Source organism: Chiloscyllium plagiosum, unplaced genomic scaffold, assembly GCF_037043375.1.
Source record: "Chiloscyllium plagiosum isolate Xiang-an unplaced genomic scaffold, Cpla_swu_hap1 HiC_scaffold_9, whole genome shotgun sequence".
Lineage (NCBI taxonomy): Eukaryota > Metazoa > Chordata > Chondrichthyes > Orectolobiformes > Hemiscylliidae > Chiloscyllium > Chiloscyllium plagiosum.
In genome coordinates, this window is record NW_028270147.1 from 2,595,837 (window position 1) to 2,622,043 (window position 26,207).

Below are 26,207 nucleotides of genomic sequence, written 5' to 3' on the forward strand. Positions count from 1 at the left end.
AGTGAGGCAAAGAATAGGGAGAGAGTGCAGTTGAACACGTGGCTGCAAGGCTGGTGTAGGAGGGAGGGCTTCAGATATTTGGACAATTGGACTGCATTCTGGGGAAGGTGGGACCTGTACAAGCAGGACGGGTTGCACCTGAACCAGAAGGGCACCAATATCCTGGGGGGTAGGTTTGCTAGCACTCTTCGGGGGGGTTTAAACTAATTTGGCAGGGGGATGGGATCCGGACTTGTAGTCCAGCAAGTAGGCTAGCTGTTTGTCAGGATGCCCAAGACTGTAGGGAGGCTGTGGAGAAGGTAGCACTGACAGGGACTACTTGCAGACACAGAGATGGGCTCAAGTGCGTATACTTCAACGCAAGGAGTATCAGAAATAAGGTGGGTGAACTTAAGGCGTGGATCGGTACCTGGGACTACGATGTTGTGGCCATCACGGAAACGTGGATAGATGTGGGACAGGAATGGCTGTTGGAGGTTCCTGGTTACAGGTGTTTCAGTAAGATTAGGGAGGGTGGGAAAAAAGGAGGGGGGGTGGCATTGCTAATTAGAAATGGTATAACGGCTGCAGAAAGGAAGTTTGAGGGGGATCTGCCTCTGGAGGTAGTATGGGCTGAAGTCAGAAATAGGAAAGGTGCAGTCACCTTGTTGGGTGTTTACTATAGGCCCCCCAATAGCAGCAGAGATGTGGAGAAACAGATTGGGAAACAGATTTTGGAAAGGTGCAGAAGCCACAGGGTCGTAGTCATGGGCGACTTCAACTTCCCAAATATTGATTGGAAGCTCTTTAGATCAAGTAGATTGGATGGGGCGGTGTTTGTGCAGTGTGTCCAGGAAGCTTTTCTAACGCAGTATGTAGATTGTCCAACCAGAGGGGAGGCCATATTGGATTTGGTACTCGGTAATGAACCGGGACAAGTGGTGGGCTTGTTAGTGGGTGAACATTTTGGTGATGGTGACCACAATTCTGTGACTTTCACCTTGGTTATGGAGAGAGATAGGTGCGCACAACAAGGTAGATTTTATAATTGGGGGAAGGGAAATTACGATGCTGTAAGGCAGGATTTGAGGAGCATACGTTGGGAGCATAGGCTGTCAGGGAAGGATGTGGTGGAAATGTGGAACTTTTTCAAAGAGCAGATACGACGTGTCCATGATATGTATGTACCTATCAGGCAGGAAAGAAATGGTCGTGTGAGGGAGCCTTGGTTGACGAGAGAGGTTGAATGTCTGGTAAAGAGGAAGAAGGAGGCTTACATAAGGTTGAGGAAACAGGATTCAGACAGAGCAGTGGAGGGATACAGGATAGCCAGAAGGGACCTGAAGAAAGGGATTAGGAGAGCTAAGAGAGGGCATGAAAAATCGTTGGCGGATAGGATCAAGGATAACCCCAAGGCATTTTATGCGTATGTGAGAAACCTGAGAATGACGAGAACGAGGGTAGGTCCGATCAAGGACAGTAGTGGGAGACTGTGTATTGAGTCGGAAGAGATAGGAGAGGTCTTGAACAAGTACTTCTCTTCAGTATTTACGAACGAGAGGGACCGTATTGTAGAAGAGGAGAGTGTGAAATGGACTGGTAAGCTAGAAGAGATACCTGTTAGGAAGGAAGATGTGTTGGACATTTTGAACAACTTGAGGATAGACAAGTCCCCCGGGCCTGACGGGATATATCCTAGGATTATGTGGGAAGCAAGAGAGGAAATTGCAGTACCGTTGGCAATGATCTTCTCGTCTTCACTGGCAACGGGGGTGGTACCAGGGGACTGGAGAGTAGCGAATGTTGTGCCCCTGTTCAAAAAAGGGAATAGGGATAACCCCGGGAATTACAGGCCTGTTAGTCTTACTTCTGTGGTAGGCAAAGTAATGGAAAGGGTACTGAGGGATAGGATTTATGAGTATCTGGAAAGACACTGCTTGATTAGGGACAGCCAGCACGGATTTGTGCAGGGTAGGTCTTGCCTTACAAGTCTTATTGAATTCTTCGAGGAGGTGACCAAGCATGTGGATGAGGGAAGAGCAGTGGATGTAGTGTACATGGATTTTAGTAAGGCATTTGATAAGGTTCCCCATGGTAGGCTTATGCGGAAAGTCAGGAGGCATGGGATAGAGGGAAATTTGGCCAATTGGATAGAAAACTGGCTAACCGGTCGAAGGCAGAGAGTGGTGGTAGATGGTAAATATTCAGCCTGGAGCCCAGTTACAAGTGGAGTTCCGCAGGGATCAGTTCTGGGTCCTCTGCTGTTTGTAATTTTTATTAATGACTTAGATGAGGGAGTCGAAGGGTGGGTCAGTAAATTTGCAGATGATACGAAGATAGGTGGAGTTGTGGACAGTGAGGAGGGCTGTTGTCGGCTGCAGAGGGACTTAGATATGATGCAGAGCTGGGCTGAGGAGTGGCAGATGGAGTTCAACCCTGCCAAGTGTGAGGTTGTCCATTTTGGAAGAACAAATAAGAATGCGGAATACAGGGTTAATGGTAGGGTTCTTAGTCAGGTGGAGGAACAGAGGGATCTTGGGGTCTATGTACATAGATCTTTGAAGGTTGCCACTCAGGTGGATAGAGTTTGTAAGAAGGCCTATGGAGTATTATCGTTCATTAGCAGAGGGATTGAATTCAAGAGTCGTGAAGTGATGTTGCAGCTGTACAGGACTTTGGTTAGGCCACAGTTGGAGTACTGTGTGCAGTTCTGGTCGCCTCACTTTAGGAAAGATGTGGAAGCTTTGGAGAGGGTGCAGAGAAGATTTACCAGGATGTTGCCTGGAATGGAGAGGAAGTCGTACGAGGATAGGTTGAGAGTTCTCGGCCTTTTCTCGTTGGAACGGCGAAGGATGAGGGGTGACTTGATAGAGGTTTATAAGATGATCAGAGGAATAGATAGAGTAGACAGTCAGAAACTTTTTCCCCGGGTACAACAGAGTGTTACAAGGGGACATAAATTTAAGGTGAAGGGTGGAAGGTATAGGGGAGATGTCAGGGGTGGGTTCTTTATCCAGAGAGTGGTGGGGGCATGGAATGCGCTGCCCGTGGGAGTGGTAGAGTCGGAATCATTGGCGACCTTTAAGCGGCATTTGGATAGGTACTTAATCTAGGTTAGAAGTTCGGCACAACATCGTGGGCCGAAGGGCCTGTTCTGTGCTGTATTGTTCTATGTTCTATGTTCTATGTTCTATGTTCTAGTTCTGGTCTCCACATTTTTGGAAGGATGTTGAGGCTTTGGAGAGGTAGTTAAGGAGGTTTACCAGGATATGGCATGGATTGGAGGGTATTAACTACAAGGAGAGATTGGTCAAATGTGGATTGTCCTCTCTAGAGTGTCAGATGCTGAGAGGTAAGCTGATGTACATAAACTAACGGGAGGCATGGGTAGGATGGCTAGTCAGAGTCTTCTTCCCAGGGTGGAAAGATCAAATACTAGAGGGTACAGGTTTACGGTGAGAGGGGAAAGTTTAGAGGAGATATAGGAGGCAAGTTTTTTCCACAGAAGGTGATAGATGCCTGGAAAGTGCTGCCAGGGGAGATGTGAGAAGCTGATATGATAACAACATTTAAGGGTATTTAGACAGGCAGGAAATAGAGGGAGACAGACCTTGTACAATGGGATTTGTTCAGAATGAGATTGTGGTCGGCAGAGACATGGTGGGGCGAAGGGCATGTTCCTGCACTGTACTGTACAATGTTCAATATATCCAAACTCTCGAGCTTCTATTTGTTAGCTAACCCTGAATCCTTGCTGATAAACTACCTCCACTACCATGAGCCTAACGTTTGGTATCACATTAAACACCTTCTGAAAATCCAACTATATTACATCCACTGCTTCCCCTTTATTTATCCTGCTTGCTAGCTCTTCAATGAATTTTGGTAACAGGCATGATATCCCCTTCATGAAGCCATGCTACCTCTGCTTGGACATACTGTGCATTTCTAAATGCTCTGCTCTCATTTCCTTTATAACAGACTAGCATTTTCGCAATGATTTGTTAAGCTAATTGTTACTTACTTCTAGCGCCTTCTTTTATTAAATAAACGTGTTACATTGGCAAGTTTCCAAACCACTGGGGGTATGTCGGGGTGAATTATAATGAGATTTTCCTTTGATTTATTCCTCCATGGAATGTGGACAGCGTTGACAGGGCTAACATTTCCTTGCCACCTGAACTTTCCCTTGAGCTGAGCGGCTTGCAGGGTCAGTTCAGAGGGCAGTACAAATTCACACATTGCTATAGATCTGGAGTCACAGAGCAGGTAAGGACAGCAGATTTCCTTCTTTACTGGGAACAAGAGGCTGATATAACAAATTACAATCATCGCAAATGATGATGGTTTCATGGTCATGCGCCATTGGCAAAGTGATGGCTTAGTGATATTATCATTACACTATTACTGCAGAGACTCTGGTCATGTTCTGGGGACTGGAGTTCAAATCCCACCATGGCAAATGATGGAATTGGAATCCAATGAAAATTGGGAATTAAGAGTCTAAGGAAGAGCACATTGCTAATTGTTGTAAAAACCCATCTGGATGACTTTCTCTTCAGGAACAGAAACTGATCTGGACTAAATGTGGCTCCAAACCCACTGCAATGGGGTTGACCCTCAGCTGCTGAGTGTAATGGTCCTGTAGGCCATGACATTGTAACAACTGCTAGAAAGGAAACAGGAATGAAAACAGAGGACTCTGATAGACTGCAATGGTTCAAGAAGGTAACACATTGCCACCTTATCAAGGGCAACTAGGGACAGGCAAATGTTGGCCCAGCCAACAACACCCACGTCCCATGAGTGACTAATTAAAACAAACGTACTCTAGTTTCAGATTTATCAATTGAATTTAACTCCCTCACCTGTTGAGGCAGGATTTCAACCCATGACTCCAGAGAAATAGCCAATCCAGTGACATGCCCACTGTGTCAAAGTCACACAGAAGATGGCTGTAACTAAGGAATATGGCATCGGAGCCATTTTCAGGTATAATTTCTATGTTGAAAAGTCCCTGCTTCGTTGAATAAAGTCTTTTTGATAAGACACAGCCTCAGCCTAACCTTAACTGTAAACCTAAAACTATTCTATTCCTAATCCTAAACTGAAAATGTGTTGCGGGAAAAGCGCAGCAGGTCAGGCAGCATCCAAGGAGCAGGAGAATTGACATTTCGGGCATGAGCCCTTCTTCAGGAATCATGCCCGAAACGTCGATTCTCCTGCTCCTTGGATGCTGCCTGACCTGCTGCGCTTTTCCAGCAACACACTTTCAGCTCTGATCTCCAGCATCTGCAGACCTCACTTTCTCCTATCCCTAATCCTAACCCTATCTCTAACCCTATCCCTAACCCTAACCCTATCCTTAACCCTATCCCTAATCCTAACCCTATCCCTAACTCTAACTCTAACTCTAACCCTATTACCCTAATCGTATCCCTAACTCTAACCCTAACCTGACCCCTAACCCTAACCCTAAGCCTGTCACAGTCAAATTCTTAAATACAAAATGCAAACCTCCAAAATCAGCTACCACAGCATGGCCATCTTCGTACAGTAGGATGTTATGGCTGTGAGACACAAGAAAAAAGACAAACATGATGTTATGCATAGATTGTTAAGTAAGAATCATCAGTTTGATAGATAGAGCACTCAGTGCCCCATAAATATAAATATCTTACATACATTTAATCATTTAAAACCTCTGCTAATCGTAAAGACCTCAATCAGGTCATCCTGACCTTTCCCTTTTCTCGATCAGTTATGTTTGAAACTGTAAGTCCCCAGTTCTGATGTCATCCTTGTCAATCCTCTTCGGTGCCTCTATATCCTCTTTCTAATATGGAGACTCAAACTGTCCCTTCTCTGATCACATGGTTTAATATGACATTATAACACCATAAGGTCAGTAAGGGTTATGAGCATAAGTAGGCCGTTGAGCCCATTCAGTCTGCTCTGATATTCAGTGAGATCAGGACTGACCTGGTCATCCTCAACTCCACTTTCCTGCCATTTCCCCATTACCCTGATTCTCTTCCTGATTAAACATCTCTCTCTCTCTCAGCCTTGAATATAGTTAATGACCCAGCCTCGACAGTCCTCTGCAGTAAAGTATTCCATAGATTCACTGCCCTCTGAGAGAAATATTTGGGTTTATAAGTTTGAGTTTGAGACAAACTGGCTGAGGGGAAGACAAAATTAAAAACTATCCTCGGACTTTGACTTCAAAGGAACACTATTCATTTTGCATTAACGTTAACTACAGCTATACATGCTAGTCATATCAGGCAATAACGTTACAATGACATTGGTAAGAATTAATTTACCTTCTTCAGGTGTACTCACAAGAGGCTGTCTCATTCTAGAGTGTTCAAACGCTGACCACACTATGATATTTATACCCAGTGATGTGCAACTCCATGATATCATCACACGCTTAATCCAGGGTCCCGAAGCACTCAGTATGCTGCAGAAAGATTCTAATCAAGGCTCCATTCAAGCTCAGAGTCGGGAGTGTGGTGTTGGAAAAGCACAGCAGGTCAGGCAACATCTGAGGAGCAGGAGAATCGACATTTCGGGCATAAGCCCTTCATCAGGAATGTCCAAAATGTCGATTCTCCTGCTCCTCGGGTGCTGCCTGACCTGCTGTGCTTTTCCAGCACCACACTCTTGACTCTGTTCTCCAACATCCCACTTTCCCCTACATCCAAGCCAAACATATCATATTTACTTTTCTATTCTCTCGGTTTGGAAATGATCCCCGGTTCTGTTTGTTTTACGTGCCAGTTCTTCTCATGCCGAGTGCTCATGAACACTTGGATTAGAAACAGGAGTCGCCTTAAGCATGATTTAATAAGATCATGGCTATCTAATTGTGGCTTCACACAATCCACACTCCTGCCTATCCCCAACAAACTTTGACTCTGCAGTGAGTCAACAATCTACGTACCTCGGCCTTCAATATATTTAACGATGCAGTCTCTACTGCTTTCATAGGGACAGATTTTCAACATCTCGTGACCTCCTCATCTTGATATTGAATGGAAGCCCTTAAGTTTAAGCTATGTCCCTTCTGCACCCCTCAATCCTTCTGTTCCTCTACTCCAATTCGGCTCTTACACTGCACGTCGTTTGTGACCTCCTTACCCTTCCTGCCCATGCACCAGCGCACAATCTCTGACACTGAAATTCATTCACCAATTACAAACCTATTCTGCAAGTTTATTCATGCCAGCATTAATATGTGCAACAATTCTGGGCTTTGCGAACAAGGCTGAGGGCAGGATTTAAGTGATCTCAGGGCAGATGAAGCACTCTCCCCAGACCCCGAGGCCGAGCTTAGCGTACCTGTTGAGATCTCGGTGTATGATTGGTTGAGTCAGGTTGTGAAGGTATTCCATGCCTTTGGCCACATCAATAGCGATCATTAATTTGGATTGTAGATCGATGATTCTGTGGATCAAATGGCAATATAACAAGGAAAACTGGAAGATGCAAATAATCACTTGTGTCTTTAACATTCCGAGGTGCTTCATGGGAACATAGTCAATCAAAGGTGTGACGCATAACATAGAACATAGAACATAGAACATTACAGCGCAGCACAGGCCCTTCGGCCCTTGATGTTGTGCTGACCTGTGAAACCAATCTGAAGCCCATCTAACCGACACTATTCCATTCTCATCCATGTGTTTATCCAATGACCTCACGATAAAAGGCTCTCACTGTCCACTGATTATCTTATACGTCTTAATTAAGTCACCTCTCAACCTTCTTCTCTCCAATGAAAACAGCCTCAGTTCCCTCAGCCTTTCCTCGTAAGACCTTCCCTCCAGACCAGGCAACATCCTGGCAAATCGTATGAGGAAAGACTGAGACACTTGGGGCTGTTTTCATTAGAGAAAAGACGGTTTAGGGGTGACTTGATTGAGGTGTACAAGATGATTAGGGGGTTAGATAGGGTTGACAGTGTGAACCTTTTCCCGCGTATGGAGTCGGGTATTACAAGAGGGCATAGCTTTAAATTAAGGGGGGGTAGATATAGGACTGAAGTTAGGGGTAGGTTCTTCACTCAGCGAGTCGTAAGTTCATGGAATGCCCTGCCAGTAGCAGTGGTGGACTCTCCCTCTTTATGGGCATTTAAGCGGGCATTGGATAGGTATATGGAGGATAGTGGGTTAGTATAGGTTAGGTGGGCTTGGATCGGCACAACATCGAGGGCCAAAGGGCCTGTACTGCGCTGTATTCTTCTATGTTCTATGTTCTAAATCTCCTCTGCACCCTTTCCAAAGCTTCCACATCCTTCCTATAATGTGGTGACCAGAACTGTACGCAATACTCCAAGTGCGGCCGCACCAGAGTTTTGTGCAGCTGCAGCATAACCTCATGGTTCCAAAACTCAATCCCTCTCCCAATAAAAGCTAATAAGGAGGCATAAGGACAGCTGAGCAAAAGCTCGATTTATGAGAGCAGTTATAAGAATGTCTCAAAGGAGGAGAATTAGAGGTGGAGGAGTGAACACGTTTATAGAATTAATATGGCACAGAATGAGACCATTCATCCCATCGTGCAAGCTCTGTTACCCAATGCCAGTCTCCTGCCTTCTCCCCACATCCTTGCACACTATTACTGTCCAAAAACATAGCCAATTCCCTCTTGAATGTCTCAATTGAACTTAGCTCCACCTTATTTCCCGGCAACACATTTCATACGTTAGGGAGGGAATTGTAGAGCTTTGGGCTCAGGTCGATATAGCACAGCTGCCAGTGGTCTGAGTGATGAAGATCTGGGATGTGTGAGAAGCCAGAACAGGAGACGCTCTGAGATCTCAAACTGACGTGAAGCTGGAGGAAATTAGAAAGAAAGGGAGAGGTGAGGAGAAGGAAGGAATTGGAGGCAAAGATGAACAGTTTAAAACTGAAATGAACTGACAGCCAATGTAGATCACTGAGTACAATGGTGATGGTTGAACAATGCTCAAAGCAAGTTAGGGTGGTGTCAGAGTTTCAGGTTGTCTTGAGGTATTGGGGTTCTGTTCGCCGAGCTGGAAATCTTTGTTGCAAACGTTTCGTCCCCTGTCTAGGTGACATCCTCAGTGCTTGGGAGCCTCCTGTGAAGCGCTTCTGTGATGTTTCCTCCAGCATTTATAGTGGTCTGTCCCTGCCGCTTCCGGTTGTCAGTTTCAGCTGTCCGCTGTAGTGGCCGGTATATTGGGTCCAGGTCGATGTGTTTGTTGATGGAGTTTGTGGATGAATGCCATGCTTCTAGGAATTCCCTGGCTGTTCTTTGTTTTGCTTGCCCTACAATGGTAGTGTTGTCCCAGTCAAATTCATGTTGCTTGTCGTCTGCGTGTGTGGCTACTAAGGATAGCTGGTGATGTCGTTTCGTGGCTAGTTGATGTTCATGGATGCGGATCGTTAGCTGTCTTTCTGTTTGTCCTATGTAGTGTTTTGTGCAGTCCTTGCATGGGATTTTGTACACTACATTAGTTTTGCTCATGCTGGGTATCGGGTCCTTCGTTCTGGTGAGTTGTTGTCTGAGGGTGGCTGTTGGTTTGTGTGCTGTTATAAGTCCTAGTGGTCGCAGTAATCTGGCTGTCAGTTCTGAGATGCTCCTGATGTATAGTAGTGTGGCTTGTCCTTCACAACAGACTTCACAAATACAGACAAGAAATTGCACGCCAAAAGTCGTTAATTTCAAAAACCACTAATCGTGAATGGACCCGGACCATAGAATAGGCCGTTACCATAGGACAGAACAGGACAACACACCGCAAAAAAACGGCACTAAAAGAAAAAATGGCCAAACTAACACACAACAGAGAGGACACCACAACACACACCTGGGTTAGAAACCTCTCCCACAGACAGCTCACAGACACGGAAAGAACAATACTGGCCAAGGGACTCAACTACAACCACAGGGACGCCAAGACAGCAGACTTCCTAGCAGCACTAGAATGCACACTCAGGAACAATGGAGTAACAGAAGAGACACAACAAACAGTGAGACGAAGTATCGTACCCCTGATAACAAGGAAAAGACAAACACATAACCTCAATACCAAGGAGAGGGAAGCACTAAAATCACTAAGAAACGATAAGAACATAATCATACTACCAGCAGACAAAGGCAGAATGACGGTCATCCTGGACAAAGCAGAGTACATCCAAAAAGCACAACAACTACTTGCAGATACCAACACCTACCAAAAGAGGGAGTTTGACCCCACCCCACAGCTCACCAATAGGATAAACAACACACTGAGGAACCTACAAAAAAACGGACAGATAACCAGGTCTGACCTACAGAGAATGAAACCGGAAAGCAACAACAGCCCCAGATTCTTTGGACTACCTGAAGTGCACAAACCAGACATCCCACTCAGACCCATAGTATCACTCCCAGGGACACCATCACACAAACTGGCTAAAGAACTACAGCAGAAACTGAAACACCTGAGCAGCGGATCCAGACACTCTATACAATCAACACAGGAATTCTTGGACATCATCAGAAATATACACATAGACAAGGAAGAAACCATGGTCTCATTCGGTGTAACGGCACTGTTCACCTCTATCGACAAAACCCTAGCCAGAGAAACAATAGCCAACCTGCTGAACAGACATAACAGACAACAGGACGTGGAACCTATCAACAAAGACAGCATACTCAAACTACTGGACCTGTGCCTCACAACACACTTCACATTCAACAACCAGATATACGAACAAATCAACGGCACACCCATGGGCTCACCAATCTCTGGACTCATAGCAGAAGCGGTAATGCAAAGATGAGAACAAACAGTCCTACCACAAATTCAACCCAAACTCTGGGTCAGATATGTTGATGACACCTTTGTAATCATTAAAAACACGGAAATAGAGAAAACACACCGGATCATCAACGCCACACTCACAGGAATCCGATTCACGAGAGAGGAAGAAAAGGACAACCAACTCCCATTCCTAGACGTGATGGTACAGAGAACACCGAACGGAGAATTCACCACAAAGGTATACAGGAAAGCCACACACACAGACCAAGTCCTAAACTATGAAAGTAACCACCCCAACACACACAAAAGAAGTTGCATCAAGACACTATTCAAAAGGGCCACAACACACTGCAGCACACCAGAACTGCAAAATGAGGAAGAGGAACACCTATACAAGGTATTCGCCAAAAACGGATACCTGCGCAACTTCATCAACAGATGCCTAAGAGAAAGACAACGGAATGAGGACATACCACAACCCAAAGGACTAGCCAGACTACCATACATCAGGAGCATCTCAGAACTGACAGCCAGATTACTGCGACCACTAGGACTCATAACAGCACACAAACCAACAGCCACCCTCAGACAACAACTCACCAGAACGAAGGACCCGATACCCAGCATGAGCAAAACTAATGTAGTGTACAAAATCCCATGCAAGGACTGCACAAAACACTATATAGGACAAACAGGAAGACAGCTAACAATCCGCATACATGAACATCAACTAGCCACGAAACGACACGACCAGCTATCCTTCGTAGCCACACACGCAGACGACAAGCAACATGAATTCGACTGGGACAACACTACCATTATAGGGCAAGCCAAACAAAGAACAGCCAGGGAATTCATCCACAAACTCCATCAACAAACACATCGACCTGGACCCAATATACCGGCCACTACAGCGGACAGCTGAAACTGACAACCGGAAGCGGCAGGGACAGGCCACTATAAATGCCGAAGGAAACATCACAGAAGCGCTTCACAGGAGGCTCCCAAGCACTGAGGATGTCATCTGGACAAGGGACGAAACGTTTGCAACACAAATTTCCAGCTCGGCGAACAGAATCACAACAATGAGCACCCGAGCTACAAATCTTCTCACAAACTTTGTCTTGAGGTATATGGAGGTGGAAAGATGAGAGATACATCACAACAGCATTGGATTAAAAGCCGAAATTGCTGGAGAAACTCTGCAGGTGTGGCAGCGTCTGTGGGGAGAAAGCAGAATCAATGTTTCAGGCCCAGTGATGCTTCATTACAATTCCTTCAGTTAATTTTGCTTTCTCTCCATAGATGCTGCCAGACTTCATGAGTTTCTCCAGCAATTTCTGTTTTTGCTTCAGATTTGTTTTGTCAGAATATTTGAACGAATGACTGTAGAACTAAGAAAGGTGAGCGCCTCAAAAGCAGTGAAAACATCAACCATTTGGCCAAAACCTAAGCAATGACAATAAAAAGCTGCAAGACATTGGGCAGGGTTTTCAGGTTCAATCGTGGTGGACAATGGTTAAAAGTAAAATTCTCTTGGCTTTATCACATCTCAAATACCACACGACTTCCCACATGAGGTGTAGCGGAGCAATGTGCCCACAAACAGCAAGTCGCCAAGTGAACCCGACTGGAGGTGTGTTTGCCAGATTTGCTCTAGTTCCCTCCAGGTCATGCTCATGGGGAGAGTCCAGCTGCCCCCTGCTGGCCACCTGGGCAAGGCCCTTACACTCGGATAGAAACTGGTGGGAGGTGTCCCAAAGCCAACACGAAAATATTGTCTCCTGATAGTGAAAGCTCAAGGCATCCTTGGTTTTGTAAATCGAAACATTAAACCTGAAAAGCAATATGTCACACTAAACTTTTAATATTCACTAATTCATCCCAGTTGCTTTAATTCCTTTGTGGAATGTGGAGATTGCTGGATAGGCCACCCTTTATTGACCATCCTTAACCTGGAGAAGGTGCAGAGGAGATTCACCAGAGTTGAGAAACGTCAGTTAGGTGGACAGATTGGAGAAACTAATGGAAGATTCAAAACAGATTGTTGGAAGTAGTGATGTGTTTCGGAAGAATAAATAAACAGAAACTCTTTCCAGTGTCACGTGGATGTCGCATTTTGTGAGATACTTTGAAATGTCTCCTTAAATTCAAAGTGAAGGAGAAGATTGAATACAGAAAGAGTGGATGGTTCTAATTGGTTTTAATTTTCCACAACTTGCTGGATCCTAAAGAGGTACTGCAGGATTGGGAAGCTGTTAATGTGACACCTCTATTCAAAAAGGGAGGGAGATAAAAAACAGAGAGTAGTAAGGGTACATAGAACATAGGACATAGAACAATACAGCACAGTACAGGGCCTTCAGCCCACGATGTTGTATGGAATGCTTTGCCTGCAACGGTAGTAGATTCGCCAAGTTTAAGTGCATTTAAGTTGTCATTGGACAAACATATGGATGTACATGGAATAGTGTAGGTGGGATGGGCTTCAGATTGGTATGACAGGGCGGCACAACATTGAGGGCTGAAGGGCCTGTACTGTGCTGTAATGTTCTATGTTCTATGTACCTGTAGGCCAATTAGCCTAATATCTATTGTTGGAGAAGTATTGGAATCAATTATTAAGGAAGTAATAGCAGAACATTTGGAAAATCCTTATCTAACAAACACAGTCAGCATGGCTTCATGGAAGGGAAATCATGTCTGAGTAATTTATTAGAGTTTTTCGAGGAAGTCTCAACCAGAATAGATAGAGGGGAACCAGTAGACATGATATATTTATTCTTCCAGAAGTCATTTGACAAGGTACATCACAGAAGGTCACAAAAGGTAAGAGAACACAGTGATGGAGGAAGTGCATTGGCATGAATATGGAATTAACTCCTGGACAGGAAATACGAGTGGGGATAAGGGGGCCTTTTTCAGATTGATGACCCGTGACCAATGGGTTTCCATAGGGGTCTGTGCTGGTACCCCAACTGTTAACAATATACATTAATGACTGGGAGGAAGGAAGCGAATATACTGCAGCTACATCCGGCAGATGGCATAAAAACAGGTGGAATGGAAGGTTGTGAGAGGAATACAAACAGTTGACAGACAGGTTGAGTAAGTTTGAAATAGGTTAGGTAAGTGGGCAATACAGTGGCACACGGAGTATAACGTGGGAAAATAAGAAGTTTTTCATTTTGGAAGGGAGAATAAAGGTACAGGATATTATGTAAATGGAGAAAACCTGCAGAAAGCTGAAACACAAAGGGACTTGGGGAACCTGTACATGAAACACAGAGAGCTAGCACCCAAGGGCAGCAGGTGATCAGGAAGGGTAATGGAATGTTGGCCCTTATTTCAAGGGGGTTGGAGTATAAGGATAGGGAAGGCTTACTGCAACTGTACAAGGTACTGGGGAGGCCATATCAGAGTACTGTGAGCAGTTTTGGTCCCCTTATTTAGGAAACAATATCATTTCATTGGAAGCAGTTCAGAGAAGGCTCGTTTGGGATGATCCCTGAGATGTAGGGATTGTCTTACGAGCAAAGGCAGGAAAGTGGATGTGAGGAATGTTGAATCAGCCATGATCCTATTGAATGGTGGAGCAGGCTCAAGGGGCTGAATGGCCTCCTCCTGTTCCGAATTGTTATGATCTTATGAATTCCTGGTAAACACCTCAGTTTGGAGAAGAGTCCACGTGTTCAGGGTCCCATGGGGATGGGGAGTTGAGTAAAGAGGAAACAAATGTTGAGTTGCAGCAGTGTTTAGCTCTGATAGAAGCTGACAGACAGAAGGAAAACTGCTGAGAAAAGGGTGGAAAGGATTTGCAACTCTTCCAGGAACAGTCATCTTTTCTGTTCTGAAAGAAAATAATGAGGAGCAGAAACAAACCTATCTCTGGACAAAGCAGTTTGACCAGCTCTGACTAAACCGGGTGAAGGGCTCAGGAACCTTGAGAATTGAGCCTTGTGAGGAGGCTGTGAAATGTCAGGCAGGTTCCTCAGGGCTCAGTTCTGGATCCTCTTATTGTCATTTATATAAATGATTTAGATGAGAATATCGAAGGCATGATTAGTAAGTTTGTGGACAACATCAAAATTGGCAGCATAGTAGACAGTGAAGAAGGTTTTCTAAGGTTACAAAGGGATCTTGATCAAATGGATCAATGGGCTGAAAAATGGCAGATGGAGTTCAATCTGAATAAATGCAAGCTATTGCAGACTCGTAAAACAAGGCTAGAGCTTATACAATTAATGGTTGGGCCTTAGGTAGAACAGAGGGATCTAGGGGTGCAAGTGATTAAAAAGGCATTTGGCATGCTTGCCTTTATTGCACAGTCCTTTGAGTATAGGAGTTGGAAAGTCATATTGAGGTTGTACAGGACATTGGTGATGCCTTTTCTGGAATACTGTGTAGGATATTATTAAGCTGGCGAGAGCTCAGCAAAGATTTCCCAGGATGTTGCCATGTGTGGAAGGTTTGTGTTCTAAAGAAAGGCTGGATTGGTTGGAACCTCTTTCACTGGAGTGTAGGTGGTTGACAGGCAACCTGATAAAAGTTTCTAAAAAAATGAGAGGTCGAGACAGAGTTAAGGGTAGTCGTCTTTTCCCTGGGATGGGGGGGTTTCAAGACAACGGGGCACATTTTTAAGGTAAGAGAAGAGAGATTTAAAAATGACATAAGAGGCAACTTTTTTTACACAGAGGATGATTCACCTTTGTGGGGAAGTGGTGGTTGTGGGTGGATGTGGGTGGATGTGGGTGAATGTGGGTGCAGTTACAGTGTTTAAAGGATCGATACATGAATAGGAATGGTTTGGAAGGATATGATCCAGGAACAGACGAGTTTACTTTGGGATTATGTTCAGCATGAACTGGTTGGATGGAAGGGTCTGTTTCCGTGCTGTATGGCTCAGTGACTGGAAGGATGAGTGGAAGATTCTGGATGTTCCGAGCTGGTCTAGGGGTAAGCTATGAGCCACTGCTGGAGAATGTGGAGTAATTGTGAGAATGGCATCCTTTCTTGCAGATAGAGCATTCAGGCACAGAGTGAAGCATCAGTATGAATTACAATTTGCCTGTTAATTAATGTTTTGGTGCAGTTTGATTCTTTTCCAAGAATAGTTGTAACAAGTGAAAACTTGCCCTTCAGTCATTTTCACTGGCTTCAGGGAATTCTCTTTTATTGATGTGTACTGTGATTGCCATACGCAGCAGGACAGTCTGACAGACACAAGTTGAGGAGAATTAGCAGAAGACCTGGAGGGCCAAGAACATTTTTTACAGCAAGTTGCAAGATGCACTGCCTGGAGGGAGGGAGGTAGAAGCAGACTCATTAATAAATTTCAAAAGGAAAATGGATAATATTGGAAAGGGAAACATTCACAGGCATATGGGGAGAGACAGGGAGCAATTGGATAGATTGTTTGAAGGGCAGGAACAAGTAAGTTGGGTGAAATTGCCTCCTCTACAATACAACACCAGGAGGGCGTGAGCAAGGAGAGATTTTACCTTTTCTGCTCATGTAATAAGGAGAACAAGGATCCTCCTGAGATGAACTGTGTCACGATGGCAAACTGACTGGGATCATCTAAGCAGGCACCAACAAACTGGATAACACAGGGATGGTTCAGGCGGCAGAGGATGGAAACTTCCCGGCAAAACATATCCACGTCTGATTTGGAGCAAAATGTGTTGGCTCGATATCTAATTTCAAAGAAAAAACAAGGGATTTTAATTTTTTCACAGGATACAGGTGTCACTGACTGGGCCAGTATTTATCGCCTGTCCCTAGTAGCCCCTTGAGAAGGTGGGGGTGAGCTGCCTTCTTGAACTGCTGCAGACCATGTGTTGTAAGTAGACCCACATTGCCGTTATGGAGAGAATTCCAGGATTTTCACCCAGCAACTGTGAAGGAATGTTGATTTATTTCCAAGTCAGGATGGTGAGTGGCTTGGAGGGGAACTTGCAGGGGGTGGTGTTCCCATGTACCCACTGCCCTTGTCTTTCCAGATGGAAGGAGCCGTGGGCTTGGAAGGTGCAGACTGAGGCTCCTTGGGGAGTTGCTGTACAGCATCATTCACAAAGCAAGCACCAAAGAGCAACACTCAGTCGATAGCTAAAAATAGTTCATAATACTCACAAAAATAATCATCTCTCAGTCCAATTGTTGTGGCCATCAGTCCCTGTTACATAGATTTACTAAACCTCTACTCAAAACATCCAACTGCAAGATGGAGTGTCACAGAGTCAGTACTGAGGGAGTGCTGCACTGTCGGAGGGTCAGTACTGAGGGAGTGCCGCACTGTCGGAGGGTCAGTACTAAGGGAGTGCCACACTGTTGGAGAGTCAGTACTAAGGGAGTGCCACACTGTTGGAGGGTCAGTACTGAGGGAGTGCTGCACTGTCAGAGGGTCAGTGCTGAGGGAGTGCCACACTGTCGGAGGGTCAGTACTAAGGGAGTGCCACACTGTTGGAGAGTCAGTACTAAGGGAGTGCCACACTGTTGGAGGGTCAGTACTGAGGGAGTGCCACACTGTCAGAGGGTCAGTGCTGAGGGAGTGCTACACTGTCAGAGGGTCAATGCTGAGGGAGTGCCACACTGTCGGGGGGTCAGTACTAAGGGAGTGCCACACTGTTGGAGAGTCAGTATTAAGGGAGTGCCACACTGTTGGAGGATCAGTACTGAGGGAGTGCCACACTGTTGGAGGGTCAGTACTAAGGGAGTGCCACACTGTTGGAGGGTCAGTACTAAGGGAGTGCCACAGTGTCGGAGGGTCAGTACTAAGGGAGTGCCACACTGTTGGAGGATCAGTACTGAGGGAGTGCCACACTGTTGGAGGGTCAGTACTAAGGGAGTGCCACAGTGTCGGAGGGTCAGTACTAAGGGAGTGCCACAGTGTCGGAGGGTCAGTACTAAGGGAGTGCCCACATGTTGCCACAGAACTCCAATCTTCCACAGCTTTTTGGAGAATAGAATTGTAAGCCTCTATGGGCTGTGTGTGTGGGGGAGGGGTGGGGAGGGGGAGCTGGTTCCTGAGCTTCCCCCTGAACAGCCGGGATCGGATCAGAATGTTCTGCCCCTTGTTCTGGTCTCTCCCCCTCCCCAGAGGAAACAGATTCTCTGCATCGACCCAATCAACTTCTTTCATCGTCTGGGGGATCTCCATTTAGCTGCTTCTGAACTTGAAGAAATACAAAACAGGTTTGTAAAATGTATCCTTGTAATTTTATCCGTTAATTTCTTTTCAAATTTGGCCAAATTGATCCTGTTTTAAGTTAGCCTGTCTAAGAGTTTATAAGAGTTATAGTTCTCCAACCTAATAAAAATGCCAAAATGTTTACAGAGCACTATCGGTCACTCTGTGAGATGGAACCATAGGACAAGAGACAAGTGACCAAACATTCCACTAAAGAGATGGATTTTAGCAGGGGGCAGCGTCAGGGTTTAAGGAGGACATTCCTCAGCAGCTGAAGGCCTGGGTACACATCCTGCAGTAATTAACAACTGGTCTATGCAACTGGAATTCAGAATTGGAGAAATGAAGGTATCTCTGAGGGTTGCTTGGCTGGAGGAGATTAGCGAGCGTGGAAAGAGGCAGTGGGTTAGGAATGATTGTACATCAAGAATAACGTCTTAATATCAAAACACTGCACAGACACAGAGGGTGAGGAGTACATGTAAGTGGGTGAAAGTTAGATTCTCGTTGGAAGTTTTGAATGAGACCACATTTAAGGAGTGAGCCTGTTGGAGAGAGAATTGGATTCAGAAATCACTGTCACATGTTGGGGTAGAATAGGATTCCTCCATGTGGTGGGGGTGTCTTTGGCTGGGCCAGGTTTTCTTGCCTGTCCCTAGTTGCCCTTGAGAAGGACAAGGGCAGCAGATACATGGGAACACCACCAGCTGAAAGCTCCCCTCCAAAACACTCACTACCCTGACTTGGAAAGTTTCTTCAGCATCAGTGAAAATCCTGGAATTCCCTCCTTTAGGGCAGAGTGGATCTACCCACAACACTACAGAGGATCAAGAAGGCAGCTCACCACTAGGGCAACTAGCGACAGGCAATAAATGCTGGACGGCCAGCAATACCCACATTTCATGAAAGAAAACAACACAATTATTCACACAACTGGCTAAGAGTTTCCTTCATTTAAATAACTCCTTCAGGATTCAAACCAAACCCTGCTGATCTGGAATTTACACAAAGCTAACACATTTTCAAACTGAATTAGCTATTTGCTCAAGGAGTGACTACTTTTCACCTGGGACTTTTGTGAATGAAATCAAAAGGTTTCTAATTTATGGGATTTCCGCCTAAATGAAAGAAAATCCTGATTTTTCTAAACAGAAAGCACGCTCGTGTTTTTCACTGTTCACTCTAATTACAAAACTTACACAATGTCCATAATCATTCCAGGAGGTGTCTCTCTCTAATGGTTAAAAAAAACATGTCCCAGAGAGACTGACAAGTTAATTGTTAAAGCTAAAAACAGCCAAAACATTTGTAGATGCTGAAAATCAGAATCAAAAACAGAAGTTGCTGGAAAAACCATGTCCAGGTGAGCACTTTGGGGGCAGTGACCACAATTCGGTGACTTTTACTCTAGTGATGGAGAGGGATAAGTGTGCACTGCAGGGCAAGAGTTATAGCTGGGGGCAGGGAAATTATGATGCGGTGAGGCATGACTTAGGATGTGTGGCTTGGAAAAGTAGGCTTCAAGGCAAGGGCGTAATTGATATGTGGAGCTTGTTCAAGGAGCAACTATTGAGTGTCCTTGATAACTATGTACCCGTCAGGCAGGGAGGAAAGGGTCGTGTGAGGGAGCCGTGGTTTAATAAGGAATTGGAATCCCTTGTTAAATGGAAGAGGGCGGCCTATGTAAAGATGAGGCGTGAAGGTTCAATTGGGGCGATTGAGAGTTATAAGGTAGCCAGGAAGGACCTGAAGAGAGAGCTAAGAGCAGCAAGGAGGGGACATGAAAGGTCCTTAGTTGGTAGGATGAGGGAAAACCCTAAGGCTTTCTATAGGTATGTCAGGAATAAAAGAATGACTAGGGTAGGAATAGGTCCAGTCAAGGATAGTAGTGGGAAGTTGCGTGTGGAGGCTGAAGAGATTGGGGAGACACTGAATGAATACTTTTCGTCAGTATTCAATCAGGAACAGGACATTGTTGTTAATGTGAATACTGAGTCACAATTAAGTAGAATGGATGGCTTTGAGGTATGTAGAGAAGAGGTGTTGGAAATTCTGGAAAGGGTGAAAATAGATAAGTCCCCTGAGCCTGATGGCATTTATCCTAGGATTCTCTGGGAAGCAAGGGAGGAGATTGCAGAGCCATTGGCCTTGATTTTTATGTCCTCATTGTCTACAGGAGTAGTGCCAGAAGATTGGAGGCTAGCAAATGTGGTTCCCTTGTTCAAGAAGGGGAGTAGGGATAACCCTAGTAACTATAGGCCGGTGAGTCTCACTTCTGTTGTGGGCAAAGTCTTAGAGAGAATTGTAAGGGATAGGATTTATGAACATCTGGATAGGAATAATGTGATCAAGGATAGTCAGCATGGTTTTGTGAAGGGCAGGTCATGCCTCACAAACCTTATTGAATTCTTTGAGAAGGTGACTAAGGAGGTGGACGAGGGGAAAGCGGTAGATGTGGTGTATATGGATTTTAGTAAGGCGTTTGATAAGGTTCCCCATGGTAGACTACTACAAAAAATACGGAGGTATGGCATTGAGGGTGAGTTGGAGGTTTGGATTAGGAGTTGGCTGGCTGGAAGAAGACAGAGGGTAGTAGTTGATGGCAAAGGTTCATCTTGGAGTGCCGTCACTAGCGGTGTTCCGCAAGGATCTGTTTTGGGACCATTGCTGTTTGTCATTTTTATAAATGACCTGGAGGAGGGGTTAGAAGGTTGGGTGAGCAAGTTTGCGGATGATATGAAAGTCAGAGGAGTTGTAGACAGTGAGGAAGGATGTGGCAGGTTACAGCGGGATATAGATAAGCTGCAGAACTGGGCAGAAAGGTGGCAAATGGAGTTCAATGTAGCTAAGTGTGAGGTGATTCACTTTGGTAAGAGTAACAAAAAGATGGGGTACTGGGCGAATGGTCGGATACTTGGTAGTGTGGATGAGCAGAGGGATCTTGGTGTCCATGTACACAGATCTTTGAAAGTTGCCACCCAGGTAAATAGTGCGGTGAAGAAGGCATATGGCGTACTGGCTTTTATTGGTAGAGGAATTGAGTTCCGGAGTACTGAGGTCATGTTGCAGTTGTATAAGACTCTGGTGCGGCCGCATCTGGAGTATTGTGTGCAGTTTTGGTCGCCATACTATAGGAAGGATGTGGAGGCACTGGAACAGGTGCAGAGGAGGTTTACCAGGATGTTACCTGGTATGTTAGGAAGATTGTATGAGGAAAGGCTGAGGCACTTGGGGTTGTTTTCATTGGAGAAAAGAAGGTTTAGGGGTGACTTGATAGAGGTGTACAAGATGATTAGGGGTTTAGATAGGGTCGACAGTGAGAATCTTTTTCCACGTATGGAGTCAGCTATTACAAGGGGGCATAGCTTTAAATTAAGGGGGGGTAGGTATAGGACAGATGTTAGGGGTAGGTTCTTTACTCAGCGAGTCGTGAGTTCATGGAATGCCCTGCCAGTAGCAGTGGTGGACTCTCCCTCATTATGAGCATTTAAGCGGGCATTGGATAGGCATATGGAGGATAGTGGGCTAGTGTAGGTTAGGTGGGCTTGGATCGGCGCAACATCGAGGGCCGAAGGGCCTGTACTGCGCTGTATTCTTCTATGTTCTATGAAAAGCTCAGTAGGTCTGGCAGCATCTGTGGGGAGAAATCAGGGTTAACATTTCAGGTCCAGTGACCCTTCCTCAGCACAATGTTCCTGAATTCTGGTGAACAGTCACTGGACCCGAAACGTTAACTCTGATTTCTCCCCACAGATGCTGCCAGGGTCAGAAATGTCTCAGAGCAGCTGCAGGCCAGTCCCATGGGGAAGAGTGAACAGTCAGCAGTCGTGGTACATGTCAAGAGGTAAAAATGGAAATGACCATTTTTCTCTGCATAAAGAACCTACCTCTGATGTCTCCTTTATACCTTCCTCCTAATATCTTCAAACTATGACTCCTCGTTCCAGTCAATCCTGCCCTGGGGAAAAGTCTCTGGAGTATACCTCGATCAGGTCCCCTCTCTTCCTCCTTCTCTCCAGAGAGAAAAGTCCGAGCTAAGTCAACCTCTCTTCATAAGACAAGTCCTCCAGTCCAGGCAGCGTCCTGGTAAACCTTCTTTGCACCCTCTCCAAAGCCTCTATATCTTTCCTATAGTAGGCTGAACAGAACTGGACACAATATTCCAAGTGTGGTCTCACCAGGGACTTGCAGAGCTGCAGCAAAACCTCACAGCTCTTAAACTCGATCCCCCTGTTAATGAAAGCCAAAACACCATATGCTTTCTTAACAACCCTATCCACTTGGGTGGTGACTTTGAGGGATCTATGTACTTGCTCACCCAGATCCCTCTGTTCCTCCACACTGCCAAGAATCCTGTCTTTAATCTATATTCAGCATTTGAGTTCGACCTTCCAAAATGCATCACTTCGCATTTATCCAGGTTGAACTCTATCTGCCATTTCTCAGCCCAGCTCTGTATCCTGCCTATGCCACGCTGCAGCCTGCAATAGCCCTCGATACTATCAATATTTGTCAAGTACAGAGCATCAAACACAGGGGGCCCTTCAAATGTATAGAGACTGTATGGGGTTCCTTAAAAGAGAAATTAGGCAGGCAAAGAGGGGCCAGGAAACATATTTGGCAATTAGGATTAAGGAAAGCTCCAAGGCTTTTTATAAATATAATCAGAGTAACAGGATGTTTAAGAAAAGAGTGGAACCTATTAGAGACCAAAAGGGCAAACTGTGCATTGAGCCAGTGGATGTGGGTGAGATTTTAGATGAATATTTCTCATCTGTACTCTCAGATTGTAGCCGGGGATTTTAGTTGGGATGGTGAGGTTCTAGAACACATTAACATTAATAAGGGGGAGGTACAAGATGTTTTAATGGGGACAGAGGTGCATAAATCCCCAGGGCCCAGGCTGCTATGGGAGAGAAGGGGAGGAAACTGCTGGGGCCCTGACAGAAGTAATTAATACTTCACTGACCACGGGTGAAGTGCCAAATGACTGGAGGATAGATAATGTGGTTCCTTTGTTAAAGAATGGCAGCAGGGATAAGCCAGGTAGTTATAGAGTAGTTAGTCTGACAGCAGGGGGAGGGAAATTATTGGAAACAATTCTGAAAGATAAGATTAGTCGATATTTGGAAAGGCAGGGATTGATCAGTGATAGTCAACATGGATTTGTTAGAGGGAGATCCTGTCTGACTAATTTAATTGAGTTTTTGAAAAGGTGACTGAATATACTGAGGAGGGTAATGCAGTTGATGTAGTTTACATGGAGTTCAGTAAGGCCTTAAACAAGGACCCACATGGAAGGCTGATCCAAAAGGTAAGAGCCCATGGAATCCAAGGCAATTTGGCAAATTGGATCCAAAACTGGCTTCCAAACAGGCGGTACCGGGAGGTGGTGGAGGGACGTGTTAGTGATTGGATGTCTGTGACCAGAGGTGTACCACGGGACTCTTGCTATTTGTTATCATCATTAATGACGTGGATGTGCATGTAGACAGTATAATTGGCAAGTTTACAGGTGACACGAAAATTGGTGGGTGTTGTTGACAGTGAGGCGGGTGGTCTGAGGCGACAGTCTGATATTAATCAGCTGGTAAACTGGGCAGAGTTATCCTGATAAGGGCAATGTGATGCATTTAAGAGGTTTAATAAGGAAAGGACTTAGAACATAGAACGTAGAGCATTACAGTGCCATACAGGCCCTTCAATCCTTGATGCTGCGCTGACCTGTAGAACCAATTTGAAGCCTATCTAACCTACACTATTCCATTCTCGTCCAGATGCCTATCCAATGACCATTTAAAAGCCCTTAAAGTTGGCGAGTCTACTACTGTTGCAGGCAGGGTGTTCAACCTACCTACTACTCTCTGAGTAGATAAACTACCTCTGACATCTTTCTTATATCTTAGACTATGAATGGTAAGTCTCTAGGTATGATTGAAGAACAAAGATGTCAGAGGCAGTTTCTTTACTCAGAGAGTAGTAAAGGTATGAAATGCTTTGCCTGTAACGCTAGCAAATTTGCCAAATTTAAGTACATTTAAGTCGTCATTGGACAAGCATGTCAGAGGGTCAGTGCTGAGGGAGTGCTGCTCTGTCAGTGGGTCAGTACAGAGGGAGTGCCGCACTGTCGGAGGGTCATTACTGAGGGAGTGCCGCACTGTCAGAGGGTCAATACTGAGGGAGGGCTTCAGATTGGTATGACAGGACAGCGCAACATCGAGGGCCGAAGGGCCTGTACTGTGCTGTAATGTTCTATGTTCTATAAAGGGACCTTGGTGTAGAAGTCCAAAGGTCCCTGAAGGGGGCAGTAAAGGGAGACAGGGTGCTTGCCTTCATTACCCCAGGTGTAAAATGTAGCATCAAGGAAGTCTTGATATAACTTTAAGGAGCATTGGTTAGGCCATGGATGGAATACCATGTTGTTAGGAGGATATGGCTGTACTGTACCTTTAAGAAAGTTAAAATTTAGCAGAACTACCTGACAGCACCAAGTGTTTTGAACAAGATACAATGAAACCTTTTGGTGCAGCAGCTAGAGTAGCTGGTTGCCTGGAGACAAAAACAAATTCAAACTTGGCCAATCAGTTTAAATTATCCTCCAAAATACCAAACTCCAATCAAGTTTGAATTTAGTATATCGACAATATTAAAAACGAATTAAACATTCCGATGCTTTGAGGTATAAGCCTGGGGAAAAATTTAACAGTTGGAAGAGAACTGCCACAAGATGAACAGGTGTAGACTGCTAGTCAGAACTGTCTGAGAGGTTTCTGTCGAGAGAAGGAGTTTGCACAGAGAAAAACATCGACACCGACCCGGCAAGTAAATCTGCAAAGAGAGGATTCGATAGCCGGCTGGTTTTCAAATTTGAGTTTTTCAGTAAATCTTAATCAGGGTTTTATGGGACTAGTATTATAAAAGGGAAAGTAAAAGTTAGGTTAGAGGAAGGAGTTGTAAATAATTGTTAGTTAATTGTTCTCTGTTATACTTTAAGAAATAAAGTTGTTAACTTTTACTTTAAAAAGTTCTTGGCCTCTCGGAGTTTCACAGATTACTGCACAGGGTAAGTCTTTTCTGTGTTGCTGGTTTAAATCAAGCAGCAACTTTACCCTGTGTCGTAACAATATACAGCTCTGGTCACCACACTATTGGAAGGATGTGATTGCATGGAGAGGGAGCAGGGGAGATTCACCAGGATGTTGCCTGGGCTGGAAAGTCTCAGTAATGAGGAGAGACTGGATAGGCTGTGTTTGTTTTCCCTGGAGCAGAGGATGCTGAGAGGGGATCTGATTGACAGATACACAATTCTGGGAGGAATAGACAGAGTAGCTTGTGAGAATCCATTCCCCATGGCAGGTGTCTCTAAGACCAGAGGGCAAATATTTAACGTGAGGGGCAAATGGTTTAGCGGGGATTGGAGAAAGATTTTTATTTCACCCAGAGGGTGGCAGAAATATGGAAGATGCTGCCTGAGAGTGGGCTGGAGACAGGGAATCTCACAGCATTGTAAGCAGCAGGATGGGTACTTGGAATGATAAGGTATAGAAGGCTATGGACCAAGTGTAGGTAAATGGGATTAGTGTAGAGCAGTGTTTGCTGATCAGCATAGACATGATGGGCCGAAAGGCCTGTTTCTGTGCTGTATGGCTCTATGAATATGACAGCATAAATTATCAAACGTCACAATCCTTACCTCATCAGCATTACTGGGCCTCAATGCAGCTGTCCAGAAATCCTCTGTGTCATCTGCCACAGCGAGGCAGTGGCTGAGTGGTATTATCACTCGACTATTAATCCAGAAACCCAGAATAATGTTCCGGGGACCTGGGTTCAAATCCTGCCACAGCAGATGGTGAAATTTGAATTCATTAAAGAATATCTAAAATTAAGAGTGGACTGCTGACCATGAAACCATCATCAATTGTCAGAAAAACCCATCTGGTTCAGTAATGTATTTTAGGGAAGAAAATCTGCCTTCCTTATCTGGTCTGGCCTACATGTGACTCCAGACCCACAGCAATGTGGTTGACTCTCAACTGCTCTCTGAAATGGCCTAACAAGCCACTCAGTTGTGTCAATGGCTAGAAAGTCACAACAAAAAAAATGAAACCGGACAGATGACCTGCATCAACCTTGGAACCGGAAAAGGCAATGGCAAAAACACAAACTGCCCTGTCAACCACGCAAAGTCCTCCTTACCATCATCCGGGGGATAGTGCCGAAATTGGGCAAGCTGTCTCATAGACTAGTCAAGCA

The 26,207-nt window shown here is 45.1% G+C and overlaps 1 protein-coding gene across 1 annotated transcript in view; it reads right to left on the reverse strand.

Annotated features, from left to right (window-relative positions):
* Positions 1-26,207, reverse strand: part of tnni3k (TNNI3 interacting kinase) — a 171,431-nt gene that overhangs the window by 68,345 nt on the left and 76,879 nt on the right. Inside the window, exons 16-18 of the mRNA XM_087990344.1 lie at positions 16,264-16,458; positions 7,327-7,431; positions 5,497-5,549 (exon numbers count right to left, since the gene is read on the reverse strand). Coding sequence (XP_087846470.1) covers positions 5,497-5,549; positions 7,327-7,431; positions 16,264-16,458 — 353 coding nt within the window. The remainder of the gene's footprint in view (positions 1-5,496; positions 5,550-7,326; positions 7,432-16,263; positions 16,459-26,207) is intronic.